This window comes from Camelus bactrianus, chromosome X, assembly GCF_048773025.1.
Source record: "Camelus bactrianus isolate YW-2024 breed Bactrian camel chromosome X, ASM4877302v1, whole genome shotgun sequence".
In the NCBI taxonomy this organism is placed as follows: Eukaryota; Metazoa; Chordata; class Mammalia; order Artiodactyla; family Camelidae; genus Camelus; species Camelus bactrianus.
In genome coordinates, this window is record NC_133575.1 from 117397732 (window position 1) to 117420697 (window position 22966).

Sequence of the window (22966 nt, forward strand, 5' to 3'; positions counted from 1 at the left end):
GAAGAAGCCTCTGAGAAAATATTCATAATTTTAAAAATTCTGAGCAAAGTATGAATAGAGGGGAACTTTCTTAGTCTGATAGAGTCTATCCACACACACACAAAACCTTTGTTAATCTGAAGGAGACTACAAAAAACCTAGAGTAATTACTATTTTTGATGTTGAAGCTTTGGAAACATTCTGTTCAAAATCGAACAAAATGAGGATGTCGACTATCACTGTTGTACTAGTGGTACTAGAGCAGTAAAACAAGGAAAGGAAATCAAAGTTACAATAATTGTAAAGAAAGAAAACCGGCATTATTTGCTGCTGAGAGGACTGTGTACATAAAAAACCCAAAAGAACTTACAGACAAATTTTTGGAAATAAGGGTTTAGAAAGTTTTCTAGCTACAAGATCAGTATGTGCAAAAAATCAACTGCATTTCTATACATACACCAGCAACAGAAAGTTAGAAAATATAATTTTAAACAAGACACCATTTACAAAAGTTACAAGATACCTAGGAATCAATCTAACAAAAGATGTGAAAGACCTATATTAGGAAAATCGTAACACTTTATTAAAAGACATTAAGGAATACCTAAGTAAATGGAGAGTGAGCCCATGCTCATTAATAGGAAGACTTGATACAATAAGTAAGTCAGTTCTCCACAATTTATCTACAGATTAATGTAATTCCAGTCAAAAGCTAATCAGGGTTCAAATATTCAGATATTTACACACGCATGTTTATAGCAGCATTACTTACAGTAGCCAAAAGGTGGAAACAGCTCAAGTGTCCACCAACAAATGAATGGAGAAAGAAATGGTCACATGATGGAATGTTATTTACCACAAAAAGAAATTCTGACACATGCTACAGCATGGATGAACCTTGAAACTATTATGCTAAGTGAAATGTGCCAAACACAAAAGGCCACATGTCGTATGATTCCATTTGTATGAAGTCCCTAGAGCAGTCAAATTCATAGAGACAGAATAGAATGGTGGGTGCCAGGGGTTAGGGGAGGAGGGAATGGGGAGTTAGTGTTTATTGCGGACAGTTTTAGTTTAAGATGATGACAGTGTTCTACCAATGGATGGTGGTGATGGTTGCACAACAATGTGAATGTGCTTAATGCCATGCAACTGTACACTTAAAAATAGTTAAAATGGTAAATTTTAATATTATGAATATTTACAATTTTTAAAAATAAAAATTGCTAAAATGATAAATTTTATGTTATTTATATCTTACCACTACTTTAAATAATCTAATCAGGTTTGAAATGATCTGATCAATCTAACAAATTAATTCTACAATTTATATGGGGGAATGGGTATAGCTCAGCGGTAGAGCGCATGCTTAGCATGCATGAGGTCCTGGGTTCAATTCCCAGTACCTCCATTAAAATAAATAAACAAATAAACCGAATTATTCCCCCCTGGGAAAATTTTGTTTAAAAACCAATAAGATAAAATTTACATGGAAGCACAATAGCCCAAGAACAGCCTCTTGAAAATGAAGAATAAGGTGGGAAGATTTGCCTTACTGGGTATCAAGGTTTATTATGAAGCTACAGTAATTCAGACAGTGTGGTACTGGATACACAAATTGACTAGGAGAATGAAATAGTGAGCCCCCCAAATGACCCACAGTTACATGGACACTTATTATACAAGAAAATTGGTATTTCAAGACAGTGAGTAAAGGATGTTCATCTTAAATGGTACTGGGACAATTGCAGGTCCCTATGGAAAAGAAATAAAAGAAACTTGACCAAACGATGTGACTGACAAGGGGTTAATTTCTAAAATATACAAACAGCTCATACAGCTCAATATAAAAAAAACCCAAAGAATCCTATCAAAAAATGGTCAGAAGACCTAAATAGACATTTTCCCAAAGACATCCAGATGGCCAACAGGCATATGAAAAATGTTCAACATCGCTAATTATTAGAGAAATGCAAATCAAAACCACAATGAGGTATCACCTCTTATCGGTCAGAATGGCCATCATTAAAAAGAGTACAAGTAATGAATGTTGGAGAGGGTGTGGAGAAAAGGGAACCCTCCTACACTGCTGGTGGGAATGTAAACTGGTGCAGCCTGTGGAAAACAGTATGGAGGTTCCTCAAAAACCTAAAAATAGTTACCATATGATTCAGCAATCCTACTCCCAGGCATATATCTGGAGAAAACTCTAATTTGAAAAGATACATGCACCCCAATGTTCATAGCAGCACTATTTACAACAGGCAAGTCATGGAAGCAACCTAAACGTCCACTGATAGATGACTGGATAAGGAAGATGTGGTATGAATGAATATTACTCAGCCATAAAAAATAATGAAATAATGCCATTTGTAGCAACATGGATGGACCTAGAGATTATCATACTGAGTGAAATAAGTCAGACAGAGAAAAACAAATGTCATATGATATCACTTACATGTGGTATCTAAAAAAATTATACAAAGGAACTTATTTACAAAATAGAAATAAACTCACAGACATAGAAAATAAACTTATGGTTACCAAAGAGGAAGGGGGGAGGGATAAATTAGGAGTTTGGGATTAACAGATACACACCACTATATATAGAATAGATAAACAACAAGAACCTACTGTATAGTACAGGGATCTCTATATTCAATGTCTTGTAATAACCTATAATGTAAAAGAACCTGAAAAAGATTATATATAGAGAGAGAGAGTGAGAGGGAGAGGGAGAGGGAGGGAGGGAGGGAGGGGGAGAGAGAGAGAGAGAGAGAAAGAGAAAGGGAGTGTCACTTTGCCTGAAACTAACAGAACATTGTAAATCAACTATACTTCAATAGAAAAAAAAGAAACTTGACTCCTACCTCACACCATACATAAAAGTGTGAAAAACAAGACAACTTCTAGAAGATAATGTAGGAGAATATCTCCATAATCTTGAGGCAGGGAAAAGCTTCGTAAACAGGACACACAAAAAAACACTAACCATCAAGAAAATGTTACATTTTACTACATTAAAATTAAGACGTTCTATTCATCAGAAGACATCATTAAGAGAGGGAAAAGGGAAGCTACAGACTGGAAGAGATTTGTAATAATATAACCAACACAGAGCTCATATTCAGAATAAATAAAGAACTCCTAGAAATTAACAAGAAAAAGATAAACAATCCAATAGAAAAAAATGGGAAGACTGATGAGAGCAGGTATTCCACAGAAGATGAAACGCAAATGGCAGAGCTGAAAATATATATACTGTATGAGTTTTTTGTAACTGCAGTCAGAAAGTACCATACACTGGGAGTTTAAAACAACCAAGATTTAGTCTCTCACAATTTTGGAGGTCAGAAGTCTGCGATCAGGGTATTGGTAGGGCTGGTTCCTCCTGAATCTGTTCCATCCCCTCTCCTTGCTGTTCCTTGGCCTGTAGACACATCACTCCAATCTCTGCCTCTAGCTTCACAAGGCCCTCTCCTCTCTGCGTTGTGTGTCTGTTTTTCTCTTCTTATAAGGACACTCGTCACTGGATTAGGGGTCGCTACTCCAATTATGACCTCATCTTAACTAATTATATTTGCAAAGACCCTGTTTCCAAATGAGGTCACATTCTGAGGTTCCAGGTGAACATGAATTTGGGGGACACTATCCAACCCAGCTCATATACTCTATGACCTGGTAGATATACCTACTGAAATGTACATATATGTGCACCATAAGACATATATGTAATTGTCTGCAGCACCATTAGCCATACTAGCCAAAGTGGGAAGCCACTCCAATGTCTCTCAACAGTAGAAGGGCTGAGGGGCTGGCAGAATATTTACTCAGGGGAATAGCAGTCATGTTGCTATTATGCAATGACTCCCATTAACCTCCCAACTTTGAGTAGAGAATCTAGACACAAAATGTAATACTGAACAATTCCATTTATATAAAGTTCCTCAAACAAACAAAACAAAACAAACGTATTTAGGGATGCATGCTTCATTTATGCTCTGGTCTGAATGTCCGTGTCCCCTCCAAATTCCTGTTGAAACCTAATGCCCTAATGGTCTTCAAAGGTGGGGCCTGTGGGAGGTGCTTAGGTCAGGAGGGTAAAGTCCTCATGATGGGTATCTGGAGCCTTATAAACAGGCTCCAGAGAGTTCCCTCACCCCTTCTACCAAGTGAAGATACAATGAGAAGTCTGCAACCTGGAAGAGGGCCCTCCCTCTACCCTGATGGCACCCTGATCTTGGACTTCCAGCCTCCGGAATTGTGAGCAATACTTTTCAGCTGCTTATAAGCCTCTTTGCCTTGTTCTCACGGCAAGCACAGTATGGAGTTCGGGGGCTTTGGCAGGAATGTTCCAGGGCCTGGTCACTTGCTTTGTGGGTGTTGAGAGACTTCCACAGTGGTGGTAGGGGTCTCCTGATCCTCATATCACAGCTACAGTGGGGCGTCCTTGAACCTGCCTTCCAGTTCATCTCCTGCCTGGCAATGGGCAAGGAGAATTGCTCCCGAAGGGAAGGGGGAGACTGAATAATTGTGAATGATGATGCCGTCTGCCACGGCCCCCGAGACATCTTGCACTCAGAGGTCAGGAAGAGCCTCACAGCCAACCACGGGAACCACAAGATGCACCCCCAGCATCGGCCAACAGCAGAATAAAACCAGGGGTGGTAGAAGGCTCACACACTGGATTGTGCAAGGATGGTACTACACAACCTGCGTCCTCTGTGTGGCACTATGAGTAGGGCGATGCCATTTCATCATCTCAAGTACGAGCAGACTAAGCACTAGATGGTTTAGGGACACATACATAAGTGGTCAATCTCTAGGGAAAAAAAGGAGGGAACAATAAACACCAAGTTCAGGCTAGCAATTACTTCTGGGGGTGAGGCAGGGAAAAAGGGATTTGAGGGATACAGATTCCTAGCCAAAGAATTGGCAGTGGCCTCTGAAGTCTGGGGCGGGGTGAAGAGGGCTGCTTTTACTGTATATTTCATATACTGGAAACGTGTAAGACAGCTTGTACATGTCTATGTAACACTCATGTAATTGATGTAGCACATAAATATCACACATAGTTTAGTATGTGTTCAATATTATATTAAGACAATTTAAGAAGACGAGGGGATGATGAGGGCCCAGAAGGATTTTAATGAAGAAATGCCTTTACCCTAAAAAGAAAGCCCCAGGACAGAAGGTGCCCATGGGTGCTGTCAACATTGAGGGAATGACAGCTTGGATATCACCTTGTGGTCAAAGCAGACTCACGTGGGTGCCACTCTTTGCACTTCCCTCCCAGCTCTGTGTCTTCCCGCTTTTGGACACCTATCACCCTGTGTTGTGGCCTACACTATTCCGCATCTCCTCTAGACCAGATTGTGAACTTTTTTTGGTTGTGGGGGAGGCAATTAGGTATATTTACTTATTTATTTTATTTTTTAATGAAAGTACTGGGGACTGAACTGAGGACCTTGTGCAGTTTAAGCATACAATCTACCACTGAGCTATACCCTCCCCCCCAGATGGTGAACTCGAGGAGCAGGGTCCGAGTCTGACTCAGTGCCTGGCCCAGAGCAAGTGCTTCAGGAAGCCGGGAAGGTCACCACTGCAGGGACACCTGGCAACTGAGGGAAGGAAAAAAAAAAGCAGCCAAGGGCTTTTCTCCCCTAAGGATGGGGAGCAAGAGACCGCTGGCCAGCAAGATCACAATTTCAAGAATGTCTTTGCCTTGAAACTTTTTAAAATGGTGCCCTTTGTGTTCCTAAGTTTGCCCATGGCCACTGGCTCCTCTTGTCAGTCTGTGTCACTGCTCTCCGGGTCCCCAAGGTCCATCGACAGATTTCACTCCCATGGCACTGTTATAGAACTTCCCTCTTAAAATGTGTCCCTTGCCAGGTCTGTTCTGGGCCTGGAGGACGTCAGCTATGCTGTGACGCCCTGGTTAGGGGCCCTCAAGCTCTTCCCCTACCGGGGGCTGGGCCGACCAAGATCTCCAAGCAGGACTTTGGTGAGTGACTGACTGACTGAGGGAATGCAAGTAAGCCCCAGGGCAGCCAGCAAGCCCAGCCAAAGCTGCCCTACCTCCTGCCCCTCCATCAACCTGGCCAAGCCCCTTTCATCTTTCTCCTATCTCATCTGTTCTGCTCACCAGAGCCAGACCAGCCCTTCAAAATACAAATTAAATCAGGGCACTAGGACGTCAAACTTCTTCAGGGCTTCTGGGGATACAGCCAGCACCAGCATTAGTTCCCCTCACCTGGCCTGGCCACTGCCACTTGGGGACCCTACAAATACCCTAAACTTAACTATCCCCAACTGATCTCATCTCCCAGTCCCCAACTCCAAGAGCCACCTTCAGCTGCTGTCTCCCCTGACCATGTCCAGCCCGCCTCTTTTCTTTAGCTCAACTGCCACCATCCTAGCCATCCTAGTGCGAGTCACACTGGTGACAACCAGGACTACAATCTCAGAAGCAGTTTCTCTGACAAGTGGAGGTGATCAGTGGCCTATCAGCCACATGGAGCTGGGTGGGAGTCACTATGTGCAAGGTGCAGTGGCTCCCAGCACCTAGTCCCTCCTTCTGCTGTGCTTTTTTCCTGCAAGGCAGTGAGAGTTCTGCACACAGACTGAATTCTGCCAATGAGATGGTGTTTGAGGGGCAGGGGTGGTAGTAGCAGTGGCTGGGCAGTGTCCCAGTGTCCAGTTATGATTGCCCCAATTTTTGCAGCAACAAATGGTGATGCAATGGATCGCTTTGTATGTGCATCCTGTATTTCTGCTGAATGGATCCCTAAGAGGGAAATTGCTTGGTTAAACGTCACACACATTTTAGCTTGTTGGATGCTGCCAACTTATCCTCCAAAAACGTTCTACCAATTGATATTCTCACCACTGTGTAGGTGAGACTATGTTTCCTAACATCCTTGCTGCCAACAATGGGCAGTATCAAACGTTCATCTCCCTGTATTTTTGTCATGAAAAATATCAAGCATGTAGTGTTAGCTTCCCAGGACTGCTGTAACAGACCAGCACAAACTGGCAGTCTTAAACCAACAGAAATTTATTCTCTCAGTTCTGGAGGCTAGAAGTCCAAAATCAAGGTGTCAAGAAGGCTGTGCTCCCTCTGAAAGTGCTAGGGAGGAATCTTTCTTTGCCTATTCCAGCTTCTGGTGGCTCCAGGAGTTCTTTGGTTAGCAGCTGCAAAACTGCCTGTCATCAACTGGCCTTCTTCCCTGTGTGTCTGTGTCTAAATCTCCCTCTTCTTATAAGGACACTAGTTATTGGATTTAGGGCCCACCCTAATCCAGCATGACTTTATCTGCATCTGCAAAAATCCTATTTCAAAATAAGGTGACATTTACAAGTTCTGGATAGACATGAATTTCAGGGGGATACTGTTCAACCCACTACATGTAGCAAGGTCAAAAAAAAGCTTATGGTGAACACCCATATACTCACCCCCTAGATTCTGCCATTAACATTTTACTATCGTTGCTTTATCATACACCTATCTCTGTACTTAAACTTCTCTCCTTTTTTTAATGGAGGGACTGGGGATTGAATACAGGACTTCATGCATGCTAAGCATGCACTCTACCACTGAGCTATAGCCACCCCCTCTCTCCATTTTATTTTTGGTGCATTTCAAACTAAGTTCCAAACTCAGATCACTTCCTCCTAAATAAAACCGTGTACATATCCTTAACAAGAATTCAATATTTAGTTATAGTTATTGGGTTTTTTGCTTGCTTCTAATGGTCACCAATCTGAGAAATCAAAAATGGCACAGAAAAAGGTGAAAGTCTCCTAATTCGTTTGAGGTGGTGTCTCCCATCTTCTGACTCTAGCTGTCATTTTCCTCTCTTAAAGGCAAACTTCGAGAAAGGACAATCTACACCGTGTCTCCACTTCCCCACACTGTCATCGCTCTTGCCAAATTGTTGTTGCTAAGTCCAAGAAAGTTCTCCATCCTCATCTTAACCTGCTTCCTAGCAGTTGACAATGACATTGTTAATCATGGTGTCCTTGAAACTAGGTTTCCCTGGATTTTCCCCTCCTCTCTGATGCTCCTCCTCCTTGCTCACTCTAAGTGCTGGTGTTCCTCCTCTTCTCTCCTCACCTGTGTCAGGTAGGGTTCATCTGCAGGAAAAAAAACCAAACCACTCTTGCTATTTTAAGTACTGAGAAGATTAAAACGGAGAGGCAAAGCAGCGCCTGTAGGGACTAGTGGAGCAGAGACCACCCTGGCCCCGCCCCACTCCTTCTGCGGGGTCGAAGCCCGAGGCGTCGGCGGGCGGTGGGAACCGGCGGAGCTCGGCCCCACCCCCTTTCCTACTTGGAGCGTGCGCGCCTGGAGACACGTACAGCCAACCAGTGAAAAGGAGCAGCTGTGAGTGGCATTTACGTCGCCCAATCATCTGGGGGTCTGGAGAGCCGGCTTGCTCCTGGGCCAATGGCGGCTCGAGGCGGAGCTCGGGCGGGGGCGACGGTCACCTGATCTGCGGCGGCAGTGGTGGGTTGAGGCAGTGGAGGCCGAGACGTTATGATGGCGGCGACTGTGGTGGCTCGAGTGCTGGCGGGGACGCGACGGGCCCCGGCGCTCTGGCAGATGCGGTGGCTGCCGCTGGTGCTGGTGCTGGTGACGGTGGCGGCGGCGTCAGAGCAGCAGGTGCCGCTGGTGCTGTGGTCGAGTGACCGGTGAGCGGGGCGGGCCCGGGCGGGCTGCGGTGCGCGCCGCGGCGGCTGGGTGCCCTCGCCCAACTCCGGGGCTGTCCTTGGCGAGAGGCGGCGAGGCCCAGAGGGGGACTGACCCTTTCTCGGCGGCTCGTAGTGAATCGGCTGTGTCAGAGGTCTAGGTCCTATGCATCAAGCCGGGACCCCGTGGGCTTCGGATTTCAACCCATACACCCCCACTTGACAGCACTTCTTCTGTTCCTTGCCAGAGACTTGTGGGCTCCTGCGGCCGACACCCACGAGGGCCATATCACCAGCGACATGCAGCTCTCTACCTACTTAGACTCCGCCCTGGAGCTGGGCCCCCGCAATGTGCTGCTGTTCCTGCAGGACAAGGTGCGCCTGTCCCAGCCCTTTCTCCCTCCGTTATCAGGAGGCAGGCAGGCCCCCTCCTCCCCAGGACACTGAGGCCCATTCCCCAAGGGAAGCTTCAGTGACCTTGTCCCAACTGTAGGGAGGTGTGGCTCCTGTCTTGAGAAGGCCTGTAGAAGGTTCAGTGAGAATGCTGAGGGCTGGGAAATGGCACCCACTTGATAGGGGAAGTAAAGGGTCAGAGGCCAGATGCCTACTGAGTACCAAACCCTCATCTGAGCTACTCTACATGGTAGAGACTATTGATCCTGTTTACAGATGAGAAGACAGATGCCCAAGGATGGTCAGTGACTTGCCCAAGGTCACACAGCTAATGGGTGGCACAGTTGTGATTCTAACTGTAACAATCATAAAGAGAGACAGTTGAAAAATGATCACTTACTGAGTCCTTCATTTGCACTATGTTAAGTTGATGTCATTATTTTGGTTTTACTGCCAAAGAAGCTAAAACTTGTAGAGGTACAAGGATTGGCTGAAGTTCCATGGTTTATGCGCACCACACTGGGTTCTCGTCTAAGTTTGTTGGACACCTGCTCACACCCAGCACACTGTTTTCCCTCCCACCCAGGTCTTTCTGTCCCCAAAGCAGACATATAGACCACAGGAAGATTCCAGCGGAGTGTAGGACGGGTGTTTGGGAGGTTATCAAGCCTCTGCTTGTCTGTTCCTCATTGGTGGCCTGTATGGCTCATAGCCCTTGTGGTCTTGCTCCATCGCTCTGTGGGTCTGTAGTCCTTCCGGGAGGTGGTAAATAATGTAATCAGACTGGAACTCAGTTCTAGTTCTACTGACTGACTTTGAGACACATGAAGTAACCTGCAAAAGCCAGTTTCTGCATCTGTAAGATGAAGACGCCACCTCCTTTGGGGCTCTGAGGAGCAGCTCTTATAATCTGTGTAAAACATCAACCTGTCTTTTGGCATTCATTCATTCATTCGTCATGTGGACTACCTGCTGTGTAGCAGGCCTTGACTTTTGGGGACATAGCAGTGAGCAGAATGATCTAAGCCCTCCCCTGAAGAAGCTGATGTTCTTGTGAGAGTGACAGGTAAACGCTCAGCTGGTATGTGATGTAGTCAGCGCTGTAGTCCTCAGAGAGGAAGGAAGCAGGCTAAGGGGCCAGAGTGGCGATGCTGTCGATGCTGTCGAAGATAAAGGTGCTATCTGAGCAGAGGCCGAAGTGGTGGGAGGGATGGAGCCCAGTGGCTGTTGGGGGAAGGGCCTTCCTGGCAGAGGTAACAGCAGGTACAAAAGCCCTGGGCAAGGAGTGCCTCTGGTGAGCCCACGGAAGAGCCGGTGCGGCTGGAGTGTAGTGAGTGGTAGAAAGGATTAGGAGACAGCCAGCCAGGGAGCCAGGAAATGAGGGGGGAGGCAGTTCTAAATGTGACAGGCAGCCTGGGGTGATTTTGAGCAGGAAATGCCTCGAGGACACAGTGGTGGTTCCTAGGCTGTCAGAGTGAGGGCCCAGGCGGCCAGACAGGGTCAGGATTCCTGGCCAGAAGGGAGAGAAGGCCAGGCAAGTGTGTATACTAAACATGATGAGGTTAGGGCAGCTGATTACGGTCCCCTCTAGGCCTAACCGGGGAAGGTTGGAGGAAACTGGGAGTCAAGGGGCAGAAGTCCACCTAGAAGGGCATATCTAGGTCACAGAGGAAAAGGGATGGCGTCGGTGTGACTGTGGTCCAGAGAGCTCAGAAGACTTCAGTGCTTTTTTTCCAGCATGTCCCGAGATCTTCATCTCTCTCTCCCCTGCCACCAAAACCAGGCGGGGAGGGGACTTCTCACCCTCCTTTGCAAAGGGTCCCACCCAGGCTGGACACTGATGGCTCTAGCTGCAGGTTCTCCTTTTCTCCAGCTTCCATTGGGGGGCCTGTGGTAAATGCTCCTGGCTGCCCCCAGGCCCCCTCCCTGCAGCTTCCCTCTTCCCTCCTCACTTCCTCTTGTGTGTAGGCAGGCGGCTGACTCTTACTCCTGAGGTGACCGCAAGTCAGCTGCGCACAGACTTCCTCCCAACCCCGTGACTGCCTTCCTTGTTCGCTCAGCCTGCCGAGGGGATGCTAGAGGAAAGAAGGAGCCTTTCTCCCCATCTCCCCCGCCATGCACCGTCGCTCACTCTTTCACCCAGACTAAACATGACTCTAAATGAGGTTTTGCTGGCCCTGAAAATGCACAGGGAAGGCGTCTGGCCCCAGCCCAGCCTTCTGAGGCTGTCTTCCCTGCTTCCCTACTAGCTGAGCATCGAGGACTTCACGGCCTATGGTGGTGTATTTGGAAACAAGCAGGACAGCGCCTTTTCTAACCTGGAGGTGAGAGTCCTCTCCCAGCTGTGAGCCCTGCAGGCCGCCCTGTGCCGCTCCCCCAGCACAGTAAGAACTGTCCTCTGAGGAATCCGAGATGCTGGCTTTAGGGGGTAGAAAGGCCTTAGTGTCGGGGCCAGGGATGTGGAGTGTTTCCCTACTGACCTGGGATGAGACCCTTGTGTGGGCCTGGCTGTGGCTGGCCAGAGAGTTCTGGGGGGCTGGCCCAGGTCTGCTGGTCCCTTGCTCACTCATCCTCCTGCCTCTCCCTGTTCCCAGAATGCCTTGGACCTGGCCCCCTCGTCTCTGGTGCTTCCCGCCGTTGACTGGTATGCGGTCAGCACTCTGACTGCTTACCTGCAGGAGAAGCTCGGGGCCAGTCCCCTGCACGTGGACCTGGCCACCCTTCGGGAGCTGAAGCTCAATGCCAGCCTTCCAGCCTTGCTGCTCATCCATCTGCCCTACACAGCGAGGTACAGACCAGCCTCTGGCCCCAGGGCCCAGAGAAGGGTGAGGCTCTGGGCTTTGGTAGCACAACTCAGCCAAGGAGAACAGCCCTCCTGTTTAGCAACCTGAAGCCCTCCCGGAAGGTACCCTGTATGGCTGGAAAAGGCGGAAAGGGCCTCCAGCAGGGCTGTGACTCAGGAGTCAGTGCCCAGCACTGAGCTCAGCCTATCGGGCCTCCAGAGATGAGGCAGATGTGGGCCTTGCTGATGGGAAGCCAGGTCGCCCAGCGAGGGGCTGCTCGTGGAGCAGGTGGCAGGGCCTTGAGCGGGACAGGGAAGCCAGGGTAGAGGGGCCAGGGGTTCCAGGCAGGGCCATGAGGTGAGTAGAGGTCTGGAGGGAAGAGCTAGCTGGGTGACGGGGCTTTTGGGGAAGGATGGCGGCCTGGAGCTGAAGACACGCGAAGGGATGGATGGGAGGCAGCCTAGGCTGGTAGGGAGCTGTGTGGATTTGGGGCTCTGACCTGCCGTCTCTTCCATAGCTCGGGTCTGATGGCACCGAAGGAAGTCCTCATGGGCAATGGTGAGTGGGGGCAGGGAGGGTGCACGTTTCTGACCTCACCTAGCCCTTGGCCGCAGAGAGCTGGCCGCACTCCTCAGCCCCCCACTCCCAGGGCGGCCCGCCTGCTTCTTGGAGTGACTGGCAGCCAAGCAGGGAAATGCTGGTCTCCAGGCCTCGCCTGCTCCAGTTGGGCCCTGCCTGGTGGAGGTATTGGGCTGTCTGGGGCCTTCTGTGTGGAGCCTGAGAAGCCAGTTTCTACTCAGGCAGTGTGAATCATAGAGACCAGAAACGTTTCAAAAAACAGCTCTGAGGACTAGTCTCTGCTATAGAGGACCGCCACTCCTCATGAAAAGGTCACTGGAGACTTCCTGCAGGCGGATCTGGAGTTTTCTGTACTTGTGGGTCTTTTCTCCCTCTGCTGGGTTGGGGCTCAGCATTAGGGAGTCAGTGGCCTCAGTGGCTGAGGCCGCAGGTGTTGTGGGGGAGCTGGGGTGGGTGGGATGATGAGAAGCAGCTGCTGTTCAAGACCCTGAGTGGGAAGTGAAAACATCAATGAAGGTGGAGGGAGCTGGCCCTGCAGGGGTCTCCATGGCCCACCACAGACGACATGCCAGTTGCACATTGGGGATGGGGACTTCTGGTGCTCCCTGCCTTGACGAGGTGATCCCACCAAGCACCATGGAGAGGGCACCGATGGGGCCTGGGAGAGGGCTTGGCCTGGCTTCTGCTGACTTCTGCTCTGCAGACACTTTCTAACGGGTGGGGGAGCATGGCCCAAAGTGGCCGCCTGTGACCTGCTTCTCCGCCCTCCCCGTTACCCCTCAGATGAGGTCATCGGGCAGGTGCTGAGCATGCTCAAGTCAGAAGACGTCCCATACACAGCGGCCCTCACGGCGGTCCGCCCATCCAGGGTATGTGTGCTTCCTCGGGGCCCCAGTGGGAGTGCTCAGAGGCCAGGGGATGAGTCAGCCTGGAGAGGGTGGCAGCTTCTCTGGGCAGGTGTCAGGGGACACGGCTGAACCGCAGAGTCCTGCTTCCTCCTTCCACGTGGCAGCTTCCCACCTAGCCCTGGCAGCCTTACCGGCTGGCATATTTGGACAGTAAGTCCAAGGGTCCCCAAGTTGGAGAGACTAGGAACATCGCAAAGGCTTAGGAGCCAACAGGGAAAAGCTTCCTGAAGGAAGGGCCTTTGAGGATGACCGGTGGGACTTTAGCTGCTCGAAGGAGTGCCCAGTGGGGGCGGCAGGGGCAGGCCACTTGGTTCAAGCTCTGCTCCCAGGGCTGTTGAGAGGCTTGTGGGCTGTTTCTGCAGGTGGCCCGTGATGTAGCCATGGTGGCTGGGGGGCTAGGTCGCCAGCTGCTACAAAGACAGTCGGTGTCGGCTGTGATCCATCCCCCTGTGAGTTACAATGACACTGCCCCCCGGATCCTCTTCTGGGCCCAAAACTTCTCGGTGACATACAAGGAACACTATGAGGATCTGACCTCGCTCACCTTTGGGGTCCAGGATCTCAACCTGACTGGCTCCTTCTGGAATGACTCTGTTGCCAGGTAAGGGCGAAGTACATGCCACTCTGTGTGTGTATGTTGGGGGTGGTGTTCACCATGGGGATGCAGGTGGTATTGCAGGGTGGGGCCGATGGGAGGGCTCTTAGAGTGGGAGTTGCTTAGAGTTCTACCTCTTCATACCTTCTAGTTCTTGGCTGGGACGTTGTTTGTGAACACTTCCCAATCTGGGAACCTGAGGCCTCCCCCTCGAGAAGCCTCAAAGCCCAGCCTGGGCACCTCAGCAACCCCAAAGGGGAGCTGAAAGGAGGGGCCGTGGGCTCAGGGGAACCAGAGGAAGGAGCCCTCAGCTGGAGGTGGGGAACCTGTGTGTTGGCTGCTTCCTGACCTCGGTTTTCCCATCTGTCAAGTGGGGGCGCTGCCTCTTCAGGTGGCTGTGAGGCCCTGGCACAGCTTATGGAGAAGTAGACTTGAGGATGCTGCTCTGAGATGCTTGCGGCCATCCCAGAGCCTGAAAACTCACCTTTTACTCTGACCCTGCAGGCTTGCACTGACCTATGAACAACTCTTTGGTACCACGGTGACATTCAAGTGAGTCCGAAAGGCAGTTGAGGTGTGGGTGGGCTGGTCTGGCTCCGGCCTCTCCCGCTGCCTGACCCCTGCTTGGCCTCCCCAGGTTCATTCTGACCAACCGCTTCTACCCAGTGTCCGCCCGGCACTGGTTTACTATGGAGCGCCTCGAAATCCACAGCAACGGCTCCATCACCACCTTCAACGCCTCCCAGGTGACGGGGCCCAGCATCTACTCCTTCCGCTGTGAGCACGTCAGCGGCGCCAACAAGGATGGCGATCTCCTGGTGCCTGGCACACAGCCCTCCCCCTGGCAGATCACTTTTCAGGACTTCCAGGTCGGCATGGGGAGGGATGGAGCCTTGAGGTGGGCAGGGAGCCTGGACTGGAGATAGCAGGGCTGATAGAGTGGGGAGGGAACAGAGGCCTGAAGAGGCTGTGTCCTTTGGGTTTGGCCTTGGGCTCAGGAATGTAGTTGTGAGTCCTGTCCACATGAAGTGCCCATCCCGTGAGATTTGGGTTGCCCACTAGCTTGGGAACCCCAGCCCTCACTGGGCCTCCTTTTGTGGGGGCACTCGGTCCTTTCTGTCCCCCAGATCCAGGCCTTCAACGTGACGGGGGAACAGTTCTCCTACGCCAGCGACTGTGCCGGCTTCTTCTCCCCGGGCATCTGGATGGGGCTGCTCACCTCCCTCTTCATGCTCTTCATCTTCACCTACGGCCTGCACATGATTCTCAGCCTCAAGACCATGGACCGTTTTGACGACCACAAGGGCCCCACTATCTCTCTGACCCAGATTGTGTGACCCTGCGCCTGTGAGGGGTTGAGGGCATCGTGGTGTCTGGGTTGTCACTTTCCCACCTTAAAGTGTGCTGGACAGAAGGGCTTCCCCTGTTCCTACCATAGCATGAGTCCCCAGTTCCCCTTGGCCTGTCTGGCTGCCTGTTCAGCCCGCTGAGGGTCTCCCCTGGGCTGCCCCCTCCCCATCTCTACCAACAAGGTGTATATATTCTGAACAGATAGTAAACAAATCCCCTAGGCTTGGTCATTGTGAGGGAAAATCGTGTGAGTTCTAAGCCCCCTCCTCCTTCCCCTTTTTCCTTATTTATTCTCTTTTCTCCACCTTCACCCTTGCTGTTTATAGTGCTTTTGTGTAACCAGTGCTCCCTCCTCAGGCTTTATGGGGCTCCTTGCAGTAGCCAGGAGCTGGAGGTTCCCTAAGTTCGGGGAGGGGGTGTGTGGAAGTACTATTTAACTGTCTGTTTTGCTTGGCTGGCATTATTGTCTTTTGGTGATGTGCTAACAATAAGCAGTACAGTGGGGTTTATTTCTTTGGCCTGAGAAGGAAAGGACCTCCATTCAGGTTGGGCTGGGTGTGATCACTGGGTTTATGGCATATTCTTGCCAGGATTGCCTGGCAGGAGCCTGGGGTGCTCCTGGTTTCCTTCCTAATAAAATAAAGACCGGTCGCCATGCTTGAGCCTCTTGTCACTTATTTTTGCGCTGGGCGCAAGGATGCGCTGGGCTGAGGGCTGAGGGCAGCGGAAGGAGACGCCCGGATGTAGCTGTACCCTAGCCAGGCCAAGCGGGAGGCGGGAAGGTCCGTCCTGCTGGCTGCCTTTCCCCACGACCGGGAGGGTCTTTAGCAAGCTGGGCCTCTAACGGGAGGGGATGCAGCGCTCGGTGGGCAGGGGTGGAGGAAGGGCAGAGGTGGTTAGCACGTGAGGGGGAGACGGCCGCGACAATGGTCGTCCCCATATCCCTAGAGGGGCCGCCTCGGGATGCCGCAGCGGCGCGCACCCAGGCCGCGGGGCCGCGCCGAGCCTCCCGAGGGGCGGGGCGCGCGCGGCTCCCGCGCAGGGATCTCTCGCGGGCCGCAGCACCGGCTGTCGGCCCGCCCCGCCCGCCCCGCCCCGCACCGCCGCGCTCCCCTCTGGGCCCCTGGCGAGCGGCGCCACCCTCGGAGCTGTGCTGGTGCAGGGACCCGCGTCCCAGTAACCCTCCCGGGAGGCCAGCTGGGGAGGCGGTGGCCCCGGTCGGGCACGGCGGGGGTGGGGAGGGGCCGGGACTCTTTGACGCGGCGGAGGGGTCGGGCGGCGTCCGGTACGCCGCCATCTTTGGTTCAGTGCGGCGGCGGTGGCGGCGGCGGCGGCGGCGGCGGCGGCGGCGGCGGAGGAGGCTGTGGTGAAGGAGGAGGAGCCGACGGGCGCTGGCACCGAGGCCTGATCATGGATGAGGAATATGATGTGATCGTGCTGGGGACCGGCCTCACCGTAAGTGCAGCCTCCGGCGCTCGGGGCCCCTCATCGCCTTCTCCTCCCAGCGATGCTGCAGCCCCTGGCCCCATCCTCCCGTCGTTGACTTCGCGGCGCTGCCACCCCCGGCTTTCGGGTTCCCGAAAAGACAGCCCCGTGCCCATTCCCCCTCGACGTATCCTCTACTCACCGCCTTGGTCTGTCTGCAGAGTGGCCCCCTTCCTGGCCTCCTCCTCCCCGATTCCCTGGGCCCCGATCCCCGGCCCCTCCCGTCCTCCCTCTCCCAGCTTGCAGAGCTGGAAAACGGACCCCGACTTGGTCCGAGGTCTCTGGATGCTCCCTGACCCCGCCCACCAGGCCCCCACCCATCGCCCGCCCAGCATCACCTTCCCTCTTGGGCTAATTCTGTTGGGGATGTTGTAGTACCTCGGGTCAGGGGGCCTCGCCAAGGTGGGCCCTCATCCTTCCTCCCCGGTTCTCAGGGGGCCCAGGGAATGTTCCAGAAGGAACAGCAGTGGGGGCAGTCACCACATTCCCGCTCCCCCACCCCAGTTTCCCATGGAGACCTCAGGCTGAGTAGTATTTGCAGCCTTTGTCCTTGGGCTGATGACAGTGACTAGTGAGGGTGTTTACCCTCCCCCAAATCCCTATGGACCGCCGCCCTGAGGGGTGCATCCTCCTTAGTCCCTCCCGAGGCTGGAAAGGCTCAGGGTCAGGGGCTCCTGCCCTTTGAGGAAAGAACAGCCTAGGGTAGGGCCTGTGATTTTGAGGCCTGCTGAGCCTTTCTTCACTTCCGTTTTGGGTCCCCTTCCTTGTCCAGATAGGTCTTATCTGCGGCTCGTTGTGTCTTATTTGTCTTTTTGTGGGGCTCTACGTAGACAGGTGCTTTTCTTGGTGTCTTGGTTGCTGGAAGGCCCGGTGTGGGTCTGCTGGGTACTCTCCTCCTTGTTCACTGTTTTGCCTAACAAGGTTATAAAAGGAAACCATGGTAAAATGAAGCATCTCCCCCAATTTTAGACAAGGTGACCAGCCAGGGGTGGAAGGAGCTGTCCGTCAGGGTAGAGTCCTTTTAGCTTTGCTCTCCTCTTGGGTTTGGGGGTGGGGAGCACATCAGGGCTGCTGGAGGGAACATGGGTGGGTGGGAGTGCAGCGAATGTCACCCCTCCCCTAGGAATGTATCCTGTCGGGTATCATGTCTGTGAATGGGAAGAAGGTGCTGCACATGGACCGGAACCCCTACTACGGGGGCGAGAGCTCGTCCATCACACCCTTGGAGGAGGTAGGCTGTTGGGGCCTGGGCGCATCACTCCTGCACCTCTGGCCTAGGGTGCCAAGCTGCTCCCCAGCTTCTGTGGGCAGAGGGATGGGAGAGGGAGGGGGTGGTCTTTGAGGTATCTCTTTTTCTCTCTCCTGCTTGTAGCTGTATAAGCGTTTCCAGTTGCTGGAGGGGCCCCCTGAGGCGATGGGCCGGGGCAGAGACTGGAACGTTGACCTGATCCCCAAATTCCTCATGGCCAATGGTGAGGGAGACAAAGGAGCTATTGTAGGGGGTGACTGGGACGACCACGGGGGGGGGGGGGGGTCACACTCCAGACCAGCTAGAGCTCCTGAAGGGAGCCATGCTGATGTCGCTTCCGCTGCACCTCCCGCAGGGCAGCTGGTGAAGATGCTGCTGTACACGGAGGTGACGCGCTACCTGGACTTCAAGGTGGTGGAGGGCAGCTTTGTCTACAAAGGGGGCAAGATCTACAAGGTGCCGTCCACCGAGACTGAAGCCTTGGCTTCCAGTGAGTGTGGGTCCCCTGAGGCAGAGAATCATGGAGAGGGGGCAGCCGTTCAGAGCAGGGGGCTCCTTGCCCAATATCACATCCCCCTGGTAGTCCCAGAAGCCCGTTACTCTGTGTTCCCTCTTCTGCCCTGGGCCGTGCCTCACACTGGTTGTCAGGAGGGAAGCGCACACGCAGAGGGGATATGGCGGCCTTGGAAGACATCAGCCTCTGACAGACGGGGCTCCGCCTGGTCAGTGAAGCATCCCCAAGTGTCGGAGCCAGGAGGGCCTCAGACCCTGTCCAGCCCCACCGGCTTATGGTGCAGATGGGGAAGCTGAGGCCGAGCAGCACAGAGGAGTTAACCTCAGGTCACATGGTGCTCAGAGAGGGAGCTAGGGTGCCTGCTTTCTCAGCCCGCCTGGCGGGGAGGAGAGGTTCATGTTCTGTGGTGCAAAGGTTCTTTTCATGTCACCTGCGCAGATCTGATGGGCATGTTTGAGAAGCGGCGCTTCCGCAAGTTTCTGGTGTTTGTGGCAAACTTTGATGAGAATGACCCCAAGACCTTCGAGGGCGTCGACCCACAGAGCACCAGCATGCGAGATGTCTACCGGAAGTTTGACTTGGGCCAGGATGTCATCGACTTCACTGGCCACGCCCTGGCGCTCTACCGCACTGATGAGTGAGGGGCAGCTGGCTTGGCAAACCCCCCCTCCTCCAGCCTGCACCCTGCCTGCCCCGCTCCTGCCTGCTGCTCCCTCAGCCCGCCCCGTGCACTGCTTCTCAGCCACATGCTTGCTCACCTGTTGCCTTTTCTGTCTCTTCCCTGCGTTTGACCCAGAGTCTTTTCCAGGCCATTGAGGGTGGTGGGAAGGCTGGCCTGGTGCCTTGGTTGGGGTGAACTGGGGGGTCCTGCTGTTGGAGCCTCCTCTGACCCTGTTCCCCCAGCTACTTGGACCAGCCCTGTCTTGAGACCATCAACCGTATCAAGTTGTACAGCGAGTCTCTGGCCCGGTACGGCAAGAGCCCCTATCTCTACCCGCTCTACGGCCTTGGCGAGCTGCCCCAGGGCTTTGCAAGGTGAGGGCGTAGCTTTTTTCAGTTGGCGGTACCAGTGGGACTGAGGCCAGGTTCAGGAACTGCCCCCTCGAGCATCTCTGGAGCATTTTCTACTTTCCCATCGTGGTCTTGGTTTACTTCACACTACCCTCAAGTGATGGCACCACAGCAGGGCGTCAAAGTCTGGAGTCGAAGAACCACAAACAGGCTTGCTTGGCTCCCAGCTTGAGTCAGGCAACACTCAGACTGGGCTCAGCACCTTGAAACCTTGAGATGGGGGTTCTCCGGTGCCCTTCACTCCGCTCCCCAGAACATTTCCGGGAGGAGCCATACCCTCATGCCACCCTTGTCCTAGCCCCATGCAGAGTTTTCTGGGCTTAGGCTCCAGAGAGGAAGGAGCACTTCACAGTCAGTCCTGAGTTTGTGGCAGTGACAGCTGGGAAGAACCACCGGGTCTTCTGAGCTCTGCTGGCCTGGGGCAGCCTTCTCAGCACCTCTGTGCTGGTGGGAGTCAGGGCAGTAGCACTGGTCTCCAGTTCCCCTGGGAGGGCGCCTTCACCTTCACTCTCCCTGTCCCAGATTGAGTGCCATCTACGGGGGAACATACATGCTGAACAAGCCTGTGGACGACATCATCATGGAGAATGGCAAGGTGGTGGGCGTGAAGTCCGAGGGAGAGGTGAGCCCTCCCCAAGGTGCAGGCCCGATGGCCTGGGCGGGGCTTGGTCTTCTCCTTAGAGGCTTTCTTCCCAGTGACCCTGGCTCTGTGGGGTCTGCTGCTACTCAGCCCTGAGGGCCTCGAGCCAGAACTCCAGAAGGAGACTAGATAGCTGTTCCTCCTGGCAGACGTCTGTGCGTATCAGGGCTGCTCCCTGAGGTACAGGAGGAAGCTGTAGCTGTGGGAAGGGTGGTGGTCTCGCCTGCCAGAGCTGCCAGCCCTCTCTGTGGGCCCTGCCCCATGAACACCTCAGGGTGTGGCTGGATATGGACAAGGCCTTTGGTGCTTTCACAGGTGGCCCGCTGCAAGCAGCTGATCTGTGACCCCAGCTACATTCCAGACCGCGTGCGGAAGGCCGGCCAGGTCATCCGTATCATTTGTATCCTCAGCCACCCCATCAAGAACACCAATGACGCCAACTCCTGCCAAATCATCATTCCTCAGAACCAGGTCAATAGGAAGTCAGGTAGGCCAAGCCCCACGTGACTTCGCCCAGTGCATTCTCTTTGAGGGGTTCAGCCTCTCCCTGTCAGCCTTGGGGCTGGCTCTCTGCCTGATCCCTCCAGAGAAGAACAGGGACCCACAGCACAGTCCCTGCGACTGGAGGCCCTAAGAATTGGGTGGCTTGGACTCTTCCCTTCCGTGAGGGCAGCAGCTTCGATGCTGTCCACTCTGTGGGGCTGGGGAGGGGTGGGCGGGCCTGAATTAAGCCCAGCCCCGAGGAGCCCCCTATGTGCCCGTGTTAACGGAGCCCTTCTGGCTGGCAGACATCTACGTGTGCATGATCTCCTACGCACACAACGTGGCCGCGCAGGGCAAGTACATCGCCATCGCCAGCACCACTGTGGAGACCGCAGAGCCCGAAAAGGAGGTCGAGCCGGCCCTGGAGCTGCTGGAGCCCATTGACCAGAAGTGAGGGGCTGGGGGGAGGAAGGGAGCCAAGGAGACAGAGGGTGGGGATCGGGGAGGGCAAGGCTGGTGGTGAGACCTGCCTCATCCCCTCCATCTGTCCCTCAGATTTGTGGCCATCAGTGACTTGTATGAGCCCATTGATGATGGTTCTGAGAGCCAGGTAAGCAGCCTGTCCTGGCCACGGCCCCTGGCTGTGTGCTCAGGGCCCCTGTCCAGCTCACCTCGGGCCCCGGATTCTGGCTGTTTCCAGGTGTTCTGTTCCTGCTCCTATGATGCCACCACACACTTTGAGACAACCTGCAATGACATCAAAGACATCTACAAGCGCATGACAGGCTCCGCTTTTGACTTTGAGAACATGAAGCGCAAACAGAATGATGTCTTTGGAGAAGCTGACCAGTGATTGCTGACTCCCGCCCCAGCCCCTGCGGCCCTCTCCCCCAATCCGAGTCTGTTCTTGAGGGCTGGGGAGATGCGCGTGGCTGGGCATCCCTGTTTCCAGCATCCTCTGCTTCCCCCACCACATTCCTGTCACCCACTTCATTGATTCACTGACCAAATCCTTAACCTTAGTGATGGTTTGGGAGATGGGGGTTGGTTAGTATCCTCTTTCTCGGCCCTTCCTTATCTTGGGAAAAGAGAGTTCCTCTCCTTGCGTGTGTCTCTTCCCCCCACCTCTAATTCTTCTGCTCTGTTTGGGAAGAACATGGAGGAAAAGCTTACTTCTGCCCCCACCGCTCTTACCCCCACTGTAGTGGCCTTTGGAGATGCCCCCTGCCTCCCCCCACCAACTCTTATGTGTTGGAGAGAAGGGGCCCTCCCAGCACAAAGTTGCATTCCTTTCCCTATCCAACTCCTGTAATTTATTCTAATTTATTAACTTCAGCCCACCGTGTCTAAGAAGGGAGCACTATGCCCCTCAGCCGCACCTTGTGGTGCGGCCTCAGGCTGTGGAGCGGCTACCCTGGCCTGACCCTCCTGACCCTAGCCACCCTGGCATAGCCTAGGAAGGGAGAGGACTTGGTGTGGCCCCGTTGGAGGTTGATCTTATTTTTGTTTCTTGTCTTTGTGTCCGCTGGTACTTGCTGAGAGAAAAGATACGTGAGCAAAGCAGAAAGAGGTGGGAAAATGGACCCAAACCCCGTGTGCCCTGCCCGCCCTGTTCCTTTCCCTTCGTGGTGGGAAACCCTTATCTTGCAAAAGTGAATGTGTCCCCTTCCCCAGCCTCTAGTGTATTTCACAGAAGACAAAACCTCCCAATAAAACTGTGTTGAAACCTGAGCCCAGATACTTAGTTTTACTTCCCAAAAGCTGCCTAAGGGGCCAGGTCTTGGCTCCCTGGGCCATCATGCTCTCCTACCCAAGTTTGGGACTGTGTGTAGCTTAGTTTTGCTGCTGATGGCTGTAAAAAAAAAAGTGACATTCTTTATCAGGGAATTGCAGAGCTCCTGAACGGAAAGGGCCTATACAGAGGAAACAGGTCACATCACCCTGCCCAAGGCCACCCAGGGAATCAGTGCTGATACCAGGACTACAACCCTTGGGGATCAGTGGGAAATGGGGGAGAGGGGTCTGGCCTGGGGTGGGGTGGGGGTTGAAGTGGAGGAAGCAAAGGGGCGGGATTCCTGCCTTCAGGTCAAGAAGGAGGGGGGAGAGGGGACTAAGGCCCAGCCTTGTGGTCTGCGGAAATGAGGGACTGGGGCCCAGTCTTGGGAGGGGAGTCGAGGTCAAGGAAGCAGGGGGAACCGTGGTGACTTCAGGTGGGGAGGCAGCAAGGGGGTTGAGGGGCTCTGACC

At 53.1% G+C, this 22966-nt stretch overlaps 2 protein-coding genes across 2 annotated transcripts; both read left to right on the plus strand.

The window, feature by feature from the left end:
* Positions 1-8466: 8466 nt before the first annotated feature.
* ATP6AP1 (ATPase H+ transporting accessory protein 1) lies at positions 8467-15940 on the plus strand. Its single transcript, XM_074360052.1, has 10 exons — positions 8467-8673; positions 8919-9045; positions 11313-11387; positions 11658-11851; positions 12364-12404; positions 13209-13294; positions 13696-13934; positions 14433-14480; positions 14566-14797; positions 15056-15940. Exons 1-10 carry the CDS (start codon positions 8519-8521, stop codon positions 15263-15265), a joined length of 1407 nt encoding a protein of 468 aa, XP_074216153.1. The 5' UTR covers positions 8467-8518; the 3' UTR covers positions 15266-15940.
* Positions 15941-16575: 635 nt separating this feature from the next.
* GDI1 (GDP dissociation inhibitor 1) lies at positions 16576-22451 on the plus strand. The gene is made up of 11 exons (XM_074360051.1): positions 16576-16733; positions 17887-17994; positions 18136-18235; positions 18368-18502; positions 18965-19163; positions 19430-19561; positions 20120-20219; positions 20553-20724; positions 21026-21170; positions 21276-21330; positions 21421-22451. Exons 1-11 carry the CDS (start codon positions 16689-16691, stop codon positions 21571-21573), a joined length of 1344 nt encoding a protein of 447 aa, XP_074216152.1. The 5' UTR covers positions 16576-16688; the 3' UTR covers positions 21574-22451.
* The last annotated feature ends 515 nt before the right edge of the window (positions 22452-22966 follow it).